The sequence below is a fragment of the Sardina pilchardus genome, chromosome 2 (assembly GCF_963854185.1).
Source record: "Sardina pilchardus chromosome 2, fSarPil1.1, whole genome shotgun sequence".
Lineage (NCBI taxonomy): Eukaryota > Metazoa > Chordata > Actinopteri > Clupeiformes > Clupeidae > Sardina > Sardina pilchardus.
In genome coordinates, this window is record NC_084995.1 from 34353199 (window position 1) to 34369275 (window position 16077).

Genomic DNA, 16077 nt, shown 5'->3' on the forward strand with positions numbered 1-16077 from the left:
AGATAAACAACAGGCATGTATCAACTAATGAGCCATGTCTGACACCACAATGGACACCGTCTCTCCACCTGTAAGACATGTTTGTCTGCTGTGGTCAGAATCCATTTCCCTGCTACTCTACGTTTGCACCCAAAATGTATACCTTTCACAAGAAAAGAGAGAGCAGCTGAATTTTCCCCTCACACTGTAATGTTTTCTTTGGGCCCTGTGGCAAAGAGGCTTAGCAACAAGGGACAGGCCCACAGCACTGCGGAGACTGGAGCCAGCTGATAGTAAACACAGGGCCACTGTTTTGGCTCTCCCTGACCCTCTCACCTCTCACTTCACTCCTTTGCATCTCAGCGTGTAAGGCCTGAGGTCATTTTTCCCATTTTGCAGTGTGGCGTCAGTGGAAGGATGCCAGGGTGTGCGCTGGGACTATTACTAAGGGTGGGGACAGGAGTGGAGTGTTAATAGAAAAAAAAAACCATGCCACAGTGCCCCCACTCAAACACACAGCCTACACACTGAGAGCCACACACAGCCACACTCCTAAAACATATGCATACGTAAATGCACACAGTCTCATGGAGTGACCTAGGGCAGAAGGTATGGAGCGACTGACCAGCGCTCCGCATAGATGATTTGTGAGGCATTAAGCTTCAGCTACACCCAGCCTCATTACTTCTCAGCAGGTATTAATAGTTCAAGACTAACTCGTCACCTATACCTCTGCACCTCCCAGAGTCATTTGAACTTTTCAGTCATGCACGTCTGCCTCTGTTGTGGTGTTCCCAATAAAGGGGCAATGAAACACCTCATTGGAAGCCTGTGAGTATTTCCAAAACATATTTCTGTACACTGTGCAAAGTAATCACATCCGCAGCAAGTTGTTCATGGTCCTGAGCACATTTGTAGAACACACGAACTCTGAGTTGCCCCAATTTTGCTGTGCGCAATCCCCCTGTCAGCCCCCTCAAGGCTAAAAAGTCTAAATATTTCCATCTCCAGATGTTTTCAATTTTCTCTTGACTGAGAGGGGAGCACTGTTCTGAATAAACTGAACGGTTCTATGATCAGCACTGAAGAACTATAGCCTTAACACTGGCTATCAGTTTTAAAGTCTATAAACAGTGCTTATGATATTTAATTTCATAATGTTCGTAAAATAATGTTATCAATGTGATGGATCAATAGCGGCTGTTTGACTTAAAGGCAGGCAGCATAAGGAGGTGTTGAATTTAAGAGACAGCATTAAGATTACATCTGCTGTTACACGTTTTCTATGGGTGAGAAACAGAGTTTACAGTAAGTCTTCCCCAAGCCTTGACAAGCAGCACTGACATGATCACAGAATGATCAAACAAATGTGAGTGTTTACCTGTTCTTGACAATTACCATTATTTTGTAACAGGTCTGACAAATGAACAAATGAATGTGTTTATGTACACACTTAGATTACAACACAAGACTTGCAATAGTAAATTATCTGTGTAATTTTTCATTTGTAAATTTGACTTCCCATTCATGTGAGTTCAATTGTTTTCTAAATTTACATTGGTATTTACATTGGTAAAAGGACATGACATTTCTTGTCATGGATGAGTTATTTCAGATTAATATCGAAGCATGTCTCTTATTTGTTACACCTTTTTACACCACCAGCAATTTTTGAATGTATGCCAAGTAAAACATTTCCTTCAGCATCTGATTTGATTTAAACATATAAAACTGTGACCGTGCTGAAGCATTCAACTCTCGTTGAACTGACAATTGCATGACTTACTGAAAGCTGTTGGCTCTAATGCATTATTGTTTGTCCTGTATATCATAATATTTCATTCATATTTGCTTGTGCATTGTATTTGTATTTGCCTGAAATGCAGGTTTGGGATTAACTTTTTTTTCTTTAAAAAAATAATGCTTAGATGTCCAAACCATACAACAGAGTTTATGTGGCGTCACACTGTTTGGCCAAGAGGAAAATACCCGGATTAAGCATAACTTTGTCTGTCCTCTGATTATGGCGGCTTGTAACTCATGGGGTTCCAAATTGGGATTATAATATCATGGATGAGTTAGTTAAATAAAGCTGGCACTGGAGGTTCCGGCTGCAGTGTCAACATTAGAAAATCTGCCAGTCACTGGGTTGCGATGAGGACGTGAGATGAAAGGGGAAACGGTACAACAGAATTCATGAGCGACATCTACATGGATGAGGCCTGAAGCCGCATCTATGAATGCATAACAGAGTGAAACATTTTGAATTATTAAAAAAGTATGCATTCAGGAATTTATGCATTTTTGATTCAAAAGGCAAAAGACAAAGGTTTTGTTTTGACAGTCCTCAATAGATATTCAGGGTTTTGGATTATTCACAACTGCTTTGACACAGATGTCATAAGGAAATGAGCAACTAAATATTTATCAATATAGAAATATAAACAAACAAACACTGATTCATGGTTGTTGTCATTTTCTTGGCTTCCCTGTGCTTGGTGATTGACCTGCTTATCTAAATACGTCCCTTTGAACTGGAGCATATGATCCCATTAGGATGTTTAATATTTTTAGCTGTATTTATGACTTGCATTTCTCAAACATCGGGTGCATGTTCCCTGTAATTACATCAAGGGTACACAATGCGCGTAATTTTATTTGCAAAGTGTGCATCCATAATAGTAGTGTAAATCAGCAATTCAGCATGCATGCATTATTGGTGTTGTTCATTCCAAGAATAAAAAGACAGTGGACAAATGATTAATATTAAGAGAGAGCAGCAGGACTGCAGAGAAAATGGATGGATTAGTTGTGTCCATTTGTCCATGTGTCTAAGACTTACTCCTAAGGGAACTTCAATCACCTGCTCCTTCTGTTTTAATGGGTGTTTGTAACCTTCCTGTGACACATCCTCTTTGAAGCAGGCGTGACCCACCCCAGACATGGCCATGTGCCCCCAGGTTACCGTGGGAGGACTTAACAAGCGGATGTCATCTCGGCTATAAATTACTCCAGGTTGTTGTTTTTCAGTTGTGTTCCTCATTGGCAGTGGGTGGACAGAACAGTCTATTCTGGTGCTTATAACCCGAATCTGATTTAAAAAGTGAAGGGGCAAGGTCTTCTCCAGGGCAGAAGGGGGCATGTGTCAGTATACCACATTATGACTTCCAGGTGTTGAGGCTGGGAATGATTTAAAACATTGTTTTGAGGGTGTAAACTCATAACTCTAGAGGGATTAACATGATTTACCTATTTTCTTTTTTGTTTTGTTTAAAAACAAAATTACATGTATATGTGCTTCATGCTTCTTTTGAGTGATGCTGACTGTTGTATTTTCAGTGAGGGTCTAATTTGGCATGATGGAAACCAGTCCACATAATCTGACAAGATCAAACAACCCCTTAGTTTATCTGAGTGTCAGAATTCCCAAAAGCATTTTTTCCATTAAAGGCGCATGTGCAAAGCCTCTGTTCTCAGTCAAACCTTAATCCTTTGGGATAACTTCTGCCAGACTTCCCATAGCAAAGGAAACTCTCCCTGCCTCCTTGCATGCCCCGTCTCCCCCCACACCCCCCTTGAACATGTCTTGCCCAACCACCAGGAGAGGCTGTGTGATATTTGAGCATCTCCCACGGACTGCCCCGTATACTGCACGTCCGTGGGCCCCGCGTGAGCCGGGCTTAAAAGAGAGTGCCAGCCTCGTGTTGGCTCAGTCAGCTCGCTGGCCAGTGCATACTTCACATCAGGGGACTCTGGCTAGCCGGCTGCCCAGTGATAACAAAGGAGGATTTTTGGAATCCAAGGCGAGGCAGGGGGGGGGAGAGGGCAGTAGAGTCTGCTGCTGCACTGACTCCTCTTGTACACCTCAGGCTGGTCTGACAAAATAACAAGCATGTGTCTGTCACGGGGATTAGTGGCCCTTTGCATCGCTTCCATGCTGTGTGGCATAGAGCTCGGAAATGGAGAGGACATAGATGTGAGTTATGCAGACTCCTACTACAATGAAATTTCAGAGGATGACCCCTCAGAAGGTAAGGCTATAGACACTTATTATTCTGTTTTGAGAATAAATATATAAACATTGTTCTGTGAATATGGAGGTCTAAATTAGTGGATGGTTTACCTTAAAAGAAGACCTACATTTGAATGCGGACAACTGGCTTTTTATGAGTCCATAAAACAACTTGACAGCTCATTATGGCACAACTTCACCTTATTCTACAGTAAGCTTTGTCTAAATAAAATTAATGGAATTAGGATCATGAGCTGAATTCGTATTGTTTAAATTTGTTAAAAAATGGGTACGGTTTGTCTGTGTTCATCTTGAATAATGTTGGACATAATGTACACTTCTACGAGAGGCACAATCACCATGATCATTTCTGTCAAAATTCCCATTGTTTGCAACAGCATTTATGTTTTGAGCTGAACATAAACTCCATGTGTGCATCTTGTGTTATTTTTTGTATAAAAATTCCACTCTACAAAGTTATAGCCAAGCCTCTACTACTACTACTCTTCAGCCTAAAGATTCCCCTCTGTCCCTTGCTCTTTCAGCGGTGACCCCCACAGTGGCTCCCTGTGCTACTCGGGACCTGAGCAGGTGGGACAAGCTCTTCATCATGCTGGAGGACTCCCACATGCGCCAGAACATGCTCCTGCAGCACGTGGACAACATAGTCCGAGTGGAGCTCCACTCCCTGAGGGACGAGATGAGGCGCCTGTCAGCGGGCAACAGCGGGGCCTGCGTCAATGCCCTGGAGGGCACCTGTGCGGGGCTTGGCGAGCAAGTGAGCCGGGGCTTCGAGCGCAGCCAGCGTCAGCTCCGGGAGGCGGAGGAGAAGTGCCAGACGCAGCACAACGCCACGCGTCACCTGCTGCAAGACGTTCAGAGGGCTCAGGCTACCTGCCTGGCAAAGCTGGAGAGCGGGCATGGGCACAGGGGGACTCTGGGACAGGTGCCCATGAAGACTCTGCCAACACATCCCAAGGAGCAGGATGCGACATCTGCAGTTGGAACCAAGATGGAGAGGACTCTTCTGGCCATAGCCTCAGACCTCCAGAGAGTGCAGGCACAGTTAGCAGTCTTCCAGAGGTCATATGCCTCTCGATACATACCCTCAGGTTAGTGCCAAATTCTGTTTCTAAGAGTTCATTCACAATAGTAGTATAAGACACATAATTGCTTTCATTATCATGGCTACTGATATTTTTATTTGTTTATTTATTTATCGTCTTTTATTTTGTCTGGGTTTCTCTTGGGCTTTTCAGGCTGTGAGATGGCCATGTTTTTCCCTATGCGCTCTCAACAGGCCCTTGCCACAGTGAAGCCCGACATACCGATGTCCTTGCGCTCCTTCACAGTCTGTCTCTGGGCCAAAGTGACCGAGTCCCTCAACAAGACCGTGCTCTTCTCCTACGGCACCAGACAGAACCCTCAGGAGCTCCAGCTCTTCCTGTCGGGCCAATCGGTTCACTTCACCGTCGGCGGGGAGTCTCGGCTGGTGGGGGCCCAGAGCACGGCAGACTCAGGCCAGTGGTGGCAATACTGTGGCATGTGGAGCTCCAACCAGGGCCTGGCTTCCCTGTGGGTCAACGGGCAGCAGGTTGCCCGCTCCCCTGGGGTGGCAGAGGGGCACGTCTTGCCTGGGGATGGCACAGTGGTGCTGGGGCAGGAATGGGGAGGTCCCGGGCTGGAGAGAGAGATTGACCCGACGCTGGCCTTCACGGGCAAGATAACGGGGGTGAATGCGTGGAACCATGTCCTACCTGCAGAGAGGATCTCGAAGGGGGCAAGGCCAGAAGGCTCATGTGATGGCCGTGGAAATGTGATTGGCTGGGGCGTCTCGGAGATGACACTGCATGGCAGTGTTCAATACATCAACTGACTGTCTTTCCATGGATATATCCGGGAAAGAGGACTTTGAAGGACAGATTTCCTTTGAGGGTTCCATATTCATTGCAATAGAAAAAAGAAATACAGAAGTTAAAATGGACAAATGTGTGTATCTGAAAGAAGAAATTATTGACCAATTTAAAATCCCTTTATAAACCAGATAACAATTTTGTTCTACCAAATGGTCCCCTCAAGACCTTTAGTTATAACCTGGGTACAGGTGACTTGCCAATGTATTATTTACTTGATGAATTCACCAACATCTTTTGTGATATTTTTTTCATCAGCCTTTCAAAGATACTCCAAATGTATGCTTATGATTTAGACTGTTATGTCAGTCTTTGGATTCCCCTCAACTGTGATACATATAGGCCTACTGATGCTCTCTATATAAAATGGAATGTGATTCAATGTTGTGGTCCTTAAGAGGGCCGTAGGCGAATGCGAAGGAGCATAATGTATAGCCTAATGAGCAAACAGGAGGACTACTTTGATGTTAGTTTTAGTGTACCATGAAAATGAACGAAAAAGAAAATCTATGTACCTGTAAATAATTGTCTTTTTTAAATAAAGGCCAATAAAACATATCATGGCCCTGAACTGTAGGCCTAATTTTAAATACGTGTATTTTTCCATCTTTTCCATTTTAATGATACAAGGTGGAGTTGGTCTAGTCTTGGAGACATACTTAACAATTAACACTGTTTACATTGTTCAGTGCTAATCAAAAACAGATATGCTTTTTTTCTTTCTCTGTTGTTAATGTGCCATTTATAGTTGGCTTGCCCATTATAGAACTGCTGTTTGCTATAGGCCTACTGAGAATTATGTTGTCAGTCTGACCACAAGGCCAGTGAAAAGAAAGCCGTTGCCAGTCATATGCCCAGCCCATATTGACGGCACTCTTGAAATTACGCCCACATGTGTATCATGAAATGTTTATTGCAATGAAGAGAGTTTTCCAGTTGTGTTAAAGGCGGAGACGGCTTTTGCCAATGATCCGTGCCTTTGCCAATGGCTCCGTGCCTTTAAAAATGTCAACACAGTGCCCGGTTATGAATAATCATCAGTCTGTTGAACGTCTAGCTATTGGACGTGATAATGGGTTTTGAGACAATGATTACATAGGCTAGAGTATAATTACTTGACAAACATAGACAGAAGTTGCAGTCAAATTCTTAAGTCTATGCAGGAGCATTTGAATGGTTTTGGTGCCCCTTAGAGGAATTCGTTCATATGACTGCTCTGTGATGTGATGTTGGGTAGTCAGAAAGTCAGACGAGCTCATCTTCCTGAGCCATGTATATTACAGTTGTGTATAGGCTTAATGCTGGAGAGACGTCAGAGGAAAACGTAATTTAAAGGAATTAGGAAAACATCGATGAGTGCATGCATTGCATTTGTGCACATTCTTTTGCTATACAAGGCTATTCCATTTGTGGATATGCTGCATACATGCTATACAATGTAATGCGCTATATTCTCAACTCAAACGTCTGTGTCTTAAAGATAAGTTGATTCATGCAATTAAATCAAACATGATTTAGGCGTCTCAACAGAACTGTATCGGCTGAGCTATTGCGGGAGGAGGGACTTCCTGAAGAGGAACCTTTCCACTCAAAACTTCTTCACAGTCCTGTGACACGTAGCCTATTAGAAATTGTGAACAGTGGAATTTGTGTGCTTCTTTTCCTTGGCTCCAAACTACTAAGAGATTACGAAGGGATGGGCTTTGTTTTTACAGTCGTCAATTATTCTGCAAAATGAGTAACGCCTTAGATAAAGTCGACGCAAACCAGTAGCAGATTTGAGCAATTTTTCACAAACTTGCGAAAACTATGCATTTACCATAGTAAAAAGGAAAACAGATGAACAAAAATACGCACTCCCTATCGTGTCTGACTTCGACGACCCAAGCGAGACAGAAGACACTCAAGTGAGAATGGGGAAAGGAGTATGTTCCAGGAGACAGAGGAAAATATTTCAATCTTTTTTACTTATTACTGTCATCTGTGGAAGTATGTATGCATTCATGATATCTTACGAGATGCACAAGCAGTTAAAAAAGACGGAGGCGATGGCCCTGAAGTATCAGCAACACCAGGAATCACTGTCAGCCCAACTTCAAGGTAAAGCTAAACAATGCATCGTACAGAACAGGCATTACGTCACACCTGGATGAAACTGACAAGTTGTTCGTGTCATGTATGGTGGAAGTTGCATGCCTGTTGTAGACACAAAGGATGTGTGGCATCATTGCGTATTCCATAATATTGCATAGGCTAGGAAACGCAACTGGCAAAAAACATCAGAATTAGGTAGTGTTCTGAAAGAAAAAAATGTTTTTAATAGTGCAAAGTTTTTTTTTTTTTTTTTTTTTTTTAAAACATATTTTATTATGATAGGTTTGTTTAGGAAATGGCTTTGGCGCATGGATGAAACAGTTGGGCCGATATGTTCTCCACAACAGCAGCTACAAAGGCACAGGAGATATCACCATATTGTGGTATTTCTGCTGTTTGTGTGGTGTACATATTGACACACATGGTCTCTCTCTCTCTCTCTCTCTCTCTCTCTCTCTCTCTCTCTCTCTCTCTCTCTCTCTCTCTCTCCCTCCCTCCAACATCCCATCTCATTCACTCCCTATTCTCCCATGGGTTAATGTTATTTTTTTTTATCACATGATGTTCATACTGATAGAGTCCAGATTAGCTCTTTTTGGCAGTATTAGATATTGGATGATATTTCTTTAATACGGCAAAAATGCATTTATTTGCTTTAGCAAACATACGTTTTGCATGGTGAGAAAAAATGGCATCACACTTTTAAAAAAGTAGCATGAGCATCTAGTCCACTTGCACACACATAGTCTATTGCCATTTTGTTGTGATAGCAGTTGCACGCATTTCATCTGCTCTGTCTCTTATTCTGAGCATCTGTGGTTTGTTCCTCTGTCAGTGGTCTATGAGCACAGGTCCAGGCTGGAGAAATCATTACAGAAGGAGAGAATGGAACACAAGAAGGCCAAAGACGGTACAAGCCAAACCAGATCACAACACCGACTCTCCAATGTTATTCTGGAGCTCTCTACATTGTGGCCATTTATGTGGTTATAGTTATGGTTAAGGTTATGTAATGGTTATGGTTGTATGGTTTGCATATTCCATACAACAAAGCCACAAAAACATTTTTTGTTTGATCAGATTACATGCACATGGATTGTTGTTTGGTTATTCCCTAACGATCATTTGTTCTTATTTTCAACAATCACAGATCACCTTGCGTATAAGCTTGAGTCGGAACAGTTACTGACCAAAGAAAAGGTTTGTAAAATATGTGTACCTGACTAAGATGTGGGTGGTTGAAACGTTATACCGCACTGGAGCATGTTAAGATATTGTGCTGATATTTTCTCTTGTAAAAATATGTGTACTTGATATACTGTAAATGGCCTAGTTTTTCATGTTTTGTTTATTTCTGGCTTTTGTGAGGTGTTCCAGTTGGATATATGAGGAGAAGAATGTATGATATAAATTCAGGGTATATGTTGTAAAGAATGTAATGCTGTTTTATTTGTCTATTCTTTATAATGAAATAGCAGGAATCAAACAATCGCTTCAATGCATTACAGGGCCAGCATCAAATACTAAAGGTATTTCACCCACTTTCCATGTACAATTGTGATGAAAGACTCTGTAAAGGACTCTGGACCATATATTGACCAAGTAATCTCCCATATACTTTAGAGTCAACATGAAGACTTGAAGAAACAGTACTATGAGTTGCAGGAACAACATCAGAACCAAGGGGAGAACCACGAGCGAGTTTTGGATGAACACCGAGAGCAGATTGACCATCTCCAAAGGACCAAAGAAATGGAGATATCCAGACTCAAAGGTGACTAGTGTCCCTGAGCCGTGTCTCATCAATAGTATTGTAATTACGGTAGTACAGGATATCAGATATGATGATAACCATACGAATTATACTATTGATATTAAATGAGGCACTATTTAATTACACTAACAAAATTGCACTGGTCATATATAGATATGTTAATTTTAGAGAATTCTGTGCACAGTGCTAGTGAGAGATCATGGACTAACTGACAGAGGGCTACAGTTCGAATGGCCCTCGCTGAGTTTTTTAACTGAAAGTGTTGGCCTTTTTATGCGTGCTTCTATGCTGTAATGTCTCACTGGAGGTTGGGCTGTCGTAATAGTCTTGCTTTGTGAGCTAACAGGATGTTACCCTTGCTGTTTGCCCAACTACACTTGTTTGCTTATAGTGCCAAATACAAAGAAACACAAATACACAAGGGAGAGCATAATGTGTGTCTGCCAAGATGCATTCATATTTTATGTGGATATTTTTGTGAATTGTATTCCCAGACTGTCATAGGAGCGAGACAATGTTTGGATAGTTTTGTCAATATTGGCTTTGGATGGATTTAGGAAAATGTATATGTAATCCTATAGGAGCAAGCGGAATGCAAAGGGGATCATCCCATGATGTTATTCCCACCTTATTGTACCATGAATCATTTGATGGTCATGAAAAGAGCAAAGTTTGTGTAAGTCTGCTCACTCGGTCCGATGTGTGGTGTGTCTTGTTTCATTTGTTTCAGAGAATGTATATAACCTAAAGGAGGAGAATCGCCAGCTGAGGAAGGCGCATCAAGACATTCGCACTCAGCTGTTGGATGTGCGGGTCAGACATGACAGCCCTGGCTGAAAATGTTCAATCATATTTTCATTTGAAATCTAACTGCCATCTTCAGAACTTTAGTCAAATGTATTCTTAAAAGCATGTGGAAAAGGACTTGGATAAAAGTGACTGCAGTGCACTGCACTAGAATTATAAACGGCATCTTCAATTTGTATCCAATTGTAGACAGACAGTCATTCATTCATTCATTCATTCATTCTCAAAGGAGAATTGTAGTGTTGCAGTAATATCATTGCTGACAGAACACAGACACAATGCGGGGACAAATCACTGTTTAAACAGATTAATACAGTTAATGGTTCTGATCAAACTATTAATAGCCTATCTGATTGGACAAAGTGAAGAAAAAGCAGTGGGGGAAAAACATTCATATTTAATATATTCATGAATATTTCTGCAGTATTCAGGGTGCAATCTTTTCATATGTGTATGCGTTTTATTACAGCAGCAGCACAAGGACTTAAGGACGGCAAATGATCAACTTAAACTAACTGTAGAGGATCACAAGAGTGCTCTCGCTGTTGCAAAGGTGATGGGGTTGTCCTTGAAAGACATGGGATCTGATGAGGCATGTTTGTATGATTGAGGAATGTGAGCTGCAGTGCTTAATTGATTCTGTCTGTTACTGCATGTCTTCTTCAAACAGCATAACACTGAATACAGTTCTGCAGCCATGCTGAACTGTTGTTTTTGCATAGACTTTAAAATGAGGAATGCTAACCTTACGATCTGTCTCTTTACTAAACCTAAGTCTTGTCTGTTAGAAGTGTAGAAATGTGATACACCAGTGCCTCTTCAATCAAGGTCACAGCCTGCTAATTGTTCCTTTGCAGCTTTGTGTATTCCTTTGTCATTTATTAGAAGCGAAGATTTTGACGAGACAGATCTGAGATGGGGCTCAGTTGGTACTGTAGGAAACCCATGGCTTGGTAGGTTTTCAAATCAAGACCACCTAATAGCATTCAATCAATACCCTTGTGCATAGAAAGGTAGTTTCCCCCTTCCTTTTGTAGACAAGGAGGTTCTGCTGTCATCGTTTTCAAGATTGCAATGTGTTAGGAGTGCATGTGATGACTGATCATTAACCATCAGTGGCACAAATGACACAGCAGTTGGACTGAAGTGAAATGGCTGATTGCATGCTGTTTAGAGCAGAGGGAAACCACAGCTCCATGCCACAGGCTCCACTCGTGGCAGACACCACAGCAGCAACATACAAGCTATGGCTGCCCCTGATGTTGTTTTGTTTGTTTTTCATTGCGTCTAGTGTTCCATCGGCATACGCTGTTATATGATGTCGTCAGCTTGTTATTAGTGTCATTAATGCAGCAAAGGTGCACACAACTTAAGTAAATATTTTTGCTCACTCCACTTCTCATGTCCTTGATCCACCACCAATAATATGGAATATTTGATATTAATCTGTATCAATTTGTACTGTTATGATTTGTAAAAATACAAATGACTCAATTACAGGTCAGTTATATTCCCATTCTTCAAAGCCGCAGGTAGAGAGCACTGTTGCATCTGCTTATTGCTAAGACATCAGGTTATTATTATGATGACCTATTAAGTCATGCAATTCATCATTTAACATTTGAATGAATCTGCATGTATGCGTGTGACTATCTGTGTCAAGTCAGCCTCATCAGTTGCCGTGGGGGTGGGTTTTGCATGTTGTTTTCTGGGTGACTCGCATGTTTCAAATTCATGCAGCTTTTTTGTTTTTGTGTAGCTCGAGGTGGTGGAGCTGCAGCGTCTCAAAGGGCAGTCTCCCAGCACTACCCAAGCGGTGCTTCACAGCCACAGGGCAGATCCACCTCACATCCAGAGCCATGGCCTGGAAGTCCCTGAGCTGAAGCCCAGCCCGCACACACAGCCAGGGCACACCACCACACAAGCCCACACTCCGGTATGACCACCACAACATTTCAGTAAACTGACCAGCCAGCCCTGACCAGTTATTTCTGATGCCACAGTTCTTAGTCTTATAGCTTAACTGTGTTTCTTTACAAAATGGCGGTAAAAGCATGACATTTTCTGACGTATTTCTTTGCAACCTTAGGAACCATAATTTGGAGGTGCCATGTCAACAATGCTTCACTACAACACATATTTACGATTTTTTTTATTCAAAATCCTTTTTAGCAAATAGCACTCTGGGTCCATACAAGTCTTTCACAACCTCTGTCATGCAGTCCCCCAGGGTTCTGTTCTTGGGCCCCTCCTCTTCCTTACATATGTCCTCCTTGGACAAACCCTGGTTCACTCCTTCATTACGTCACGTCTAGACTATTGCAACTCTCTCTCAGTGGCCTCTCCACTAAATTGCTTGAAAAGACTGCAATATATTCAGAACTACTTCACACTTTCAAAGCCCTCCATGACTTTCCTCCCATCTCCCTATACACTACCATCCCGTTCCCTTAGATCCTCTAACCAGAATCCCCTCTCTGTCCCTGCACCAGACTCTCAGGTGGCAGGTCTTTCACCACCATGGCCCCTAAACTCTGGAATTCCCTCCCTCAGTCCCTCTGTGACTCTCCCTCCTCTCTTTTCTTCAAAGCTCATCTCAACACCTTTCTGTTTCAGGAACACTTCTCATCTTCAGTCACCGCAGAGACCCATCGGAAATTAGTTTTTTTTTTGTTTTTTTAGTTTTTTTCTGTTTTATGGTCTGTTTGTGTTGACTTGACAAGTGGCCTTGAGTCAGAGAAAGGCGCTATATAAATAAAACTTATTCTATATGACCCACCATTGCTAAAGTAATGCTCAATTTCAGTGGGGTCTCAGCTTGAATCTTTATTGTTAAAACATTTTATAGGATCTGTGCTGGCTTTAGGAATTTTATTTCTGGTTAAATATATTAGATGAGCCTAAGAATGAAAAAAAACATGATTCTGGTAAAATAATATCTCTAAACTGTTGTGTTGTAAAGTGTATGGCTACACTAAATAGCAAGATGTGAATTTATTTCTCAATGTCAGGTGGCCAGTAACAAGGAGAAGGTGGAGCCTGAAGTCTCTCATCACATATTACCAGATGTGGTGGATGTTGAGAACGATAAAAAACAGACAGTGAAACCGAAACAGCTTTCTGCCAAAGAGGAGGCAAACGATGAGAAGGGAGAGGGCCGAGAGAAGACAAGCTTTCAGCGCTGGCGTAGTCGCCTAGAGCACCACGGTGTGTTGGACGGCGATCCTGGCAAGAAGCTACTGTCCTCTCCTGAGGAACACGAGAGGAAAGATGGGCTAAACAGACAGAAGAGGCAGCCAGAGATCTTAAACCCAGACATTGTCCTTGGTGAGGGAGACTTTTTTTTGTGAGAAAGTGAAAGGATTTGTTTTTCTCAGTTTGAATACGTGGACTGCAAGTCTGAAAATCCTGTTTTATTTATTTATTTTTTAGAGGACTCGCATCCACGTCATAAGGACAGAGATGAGGTTGAGGACATTCGCATACCTGCCAAGGTGAGGACATTTGACACTCAAGTTTCATGAGACTGTCTGTTTCTTTGTAAAACAGTAATGCTGGCTGCACAGTATAGAGTAGGCCAGGGGGTCTCCAACAGGGAGCTCGCGAACTGCCAGTAGCTCTCCAGCTGTTTGCTCTCCAAAAGGTTTGAGGATGATGTTCATAAATCTGATAACCCAGTCACTTGAGAGAACCATGTTTCAATTCCTATGAAATCAAACTCAGTCTATAAAGAGAGAAGGTAAATGAGTTGAAAGCAACCTTTTAAAAGCATACAAATCTTATTCAGCGGTTTTGGGTGGAGATCACCTATCACCTAAGTAGCTATCGGAGGAAAAAAGGTTGGAGACCCCTGGAGGAAATAGAAAACAGTGATTTACCGTTCTTTTTTGTTTTCTGTCTCGTCCATGAACAAATTTGAATGTCTGGAGAAAATCGCCAAGCCTTGTTGTATAGCTTTGAGCTCATGGCCGACAAGACGGCACCTCAGTTTGCATGCTGTGTGTCCCCTGTCAAAAACACAGGACCTGAATGATGATGATGTGCTGAATCCGGCAGAGGACCCCAATAACCAGGGAGAGGATGAGTTTGAGGTGCAGCAGCAACAGCAGGACGAGCTGGTCCGGGCAGAGCCTGCGGCCCGCCGGCCAACCGGCAGCCAGGAGCGCGTGGCCCAGGAGGAGCAGCTAGTGGTGAGAGGGAACAGGAAGGGCCCCCGTTGAGAGTGGAGGGCATGACCCCCCCCCCCCCCCCCAGCCCGCGGAATGCAGGCAGATTATTATGTGATACTGTGCTTGGCTGCACGTCAAGACAGCACTGCACTAAGGAGGACTGGCAGAAAGTGCCCCGATAGGCGAGAGGCTTATAAGATCTTAAGCTACTATATGAAACCATTTGAAGGACTGAAATAATCAACATAATTTACCACCTTTTGAGTACTCAGTTAATGATGAAGAAGAACATACCAGGACACACTATTCAGTGCTTGATGACAATATGGTGCTTGCATTTTTTTTTTTTTTAATGCAGATGGCAGGAAGTCCAGACCAGCAGGAAGACAATCTGGATGACCAATATGAAGAGGCTGAGGAAGAGGTAAAGGATAGTCTTCGTTGAACGTTTGGTGTGTTTGGTGTTTAGAATAAGCTCTTCAGTAGATTGCAGAGCACATAACGGTCATGCAATTGTTGCCAGCAGGCTGGGGATGATATGGGGGAGGATAATCAGGCAAAAGAGGAGGAAGGGGGAAATGAAGACCCATACAGTGAGGAGAACGCTGAGCAGGTTAGTTACCCTGAAGAACATTTTTGGTTATCTCCATCTTGTTCAATTACTGTTCTAGAAGAAGCGAAATATAAATATCGGAGATGAACTCATTGACTCTCAGATTGTTGATTTGAAACTTAATTTATTTGTTAGAAGATGTTCTCTGTCTGAACCCAGATAATTATCTTATTGAATCCGTGACCAGAAGTGTCTCCATTGTTTCAGGGGCCATGGAATGAAGACATCCAAGATCAAGACAGAGATCATAAAGAAGAAGAATACAAAGAAGATGTGGAAATCGTTGAAGAAGATGAGGGCCACAAGGAAATCCACACAAACAGAAGAGCAGAGATGTGAAAATTGAATAAAGTTCTTTTTAAGAAAAAGTAATCATTGTCTTTGTGGTCTCAACTGCCTGCTTTTTCTTCTGTTTGTGGCATTTTGAAAGTGTTGTTAAGGCTGTCTCCAACTGTTCAAGGGGATAGAGGGGATCACTTAGCCTACCAATGACAACAAGCCTAAATAAATGGGAAGTTAATGGCAAAGATTTCAGAGCGGAGTGCTCTGAATTTTTGGTTGGTGGCCATGGCCAATATCTCACAAATCAACAGCACCCTATGGGCCCTCTCAGATGACTAAACCCTAAGGAACTGCACTCAAACATGTAGAATGTTTCTAGGTAAATGATGACCAACGTTTCAATGCACCTTTATCAGAGTCAAATAGGTTGACTG

General features: G+C 42.4%; 2 protein-coding genes across 7 annotated transcripts; both read left to right on the plus strand.

Annotated features, from left to right (window-relative positions):
• The first annotated feature begins 3889 nt into the window (after positions 1–3889).
• Positions 3890–6292, plus strand: ptx3b (pentraxin 3, long b). The gene is made up of 3 exons (XM_062556422.1): positions 3890–4010; positions 4537–5103; positions 5251–6292. Exons 1-3 carry the CDS (start codon positions 3914–3916, stop codon positions 5865–5867), a joined length of 1281 nt encoding a protein of 426 aa, XP_062412406.1. The 5' UTR covers positions 3890–3913; the 3' UTR covers positions 5868–6292.
• A 1220-nt stretch (positions 6293–7512) lies between these two features.
• Positions 7513–15707, plus strand: golim4b (golgi integral membrane protein 4b). Of its 6 annotated transcripts, none has more exons than XM_062528054.1 (14): positions 7513–8004; positions 8834–8908; positions 9149–9198; positions 9474–9527; positions 9622–9772; positions 10503–10585; positions 11049–11132; positions 12339–12515; positions 13591–13906; positions 14012–14073; positions 14602–14769; positions 15107–15172; positions 15272–15361; positions 15569–15707. In XM_062528054.1, the coding sequence occupies exons 1-14, from the start codon at positions 7818–7820 to the stop codon at positions 15698–15700; spliced, it is 1695 nt and encodes a 564-aa protein (XP_062384038.1). In that variant the 5' UTR covers positions 7513–7817; the 3' UTR covers positions 15701–15707. The 6 variants fall into 6 exon arrangements, with proteins under 6 accessions (XP_062384038.1, XP_062384056.1, XP_062384065.1 ...); XM_062528072.1 differs by having other exon boundaries at positions 15275–15361; XM_062528081.1 differs by having other exon boundaries at positions 11052–11132.
• The last annotated feature ends 370 nt before the right edge of the window (positions 15708–16077 follow it).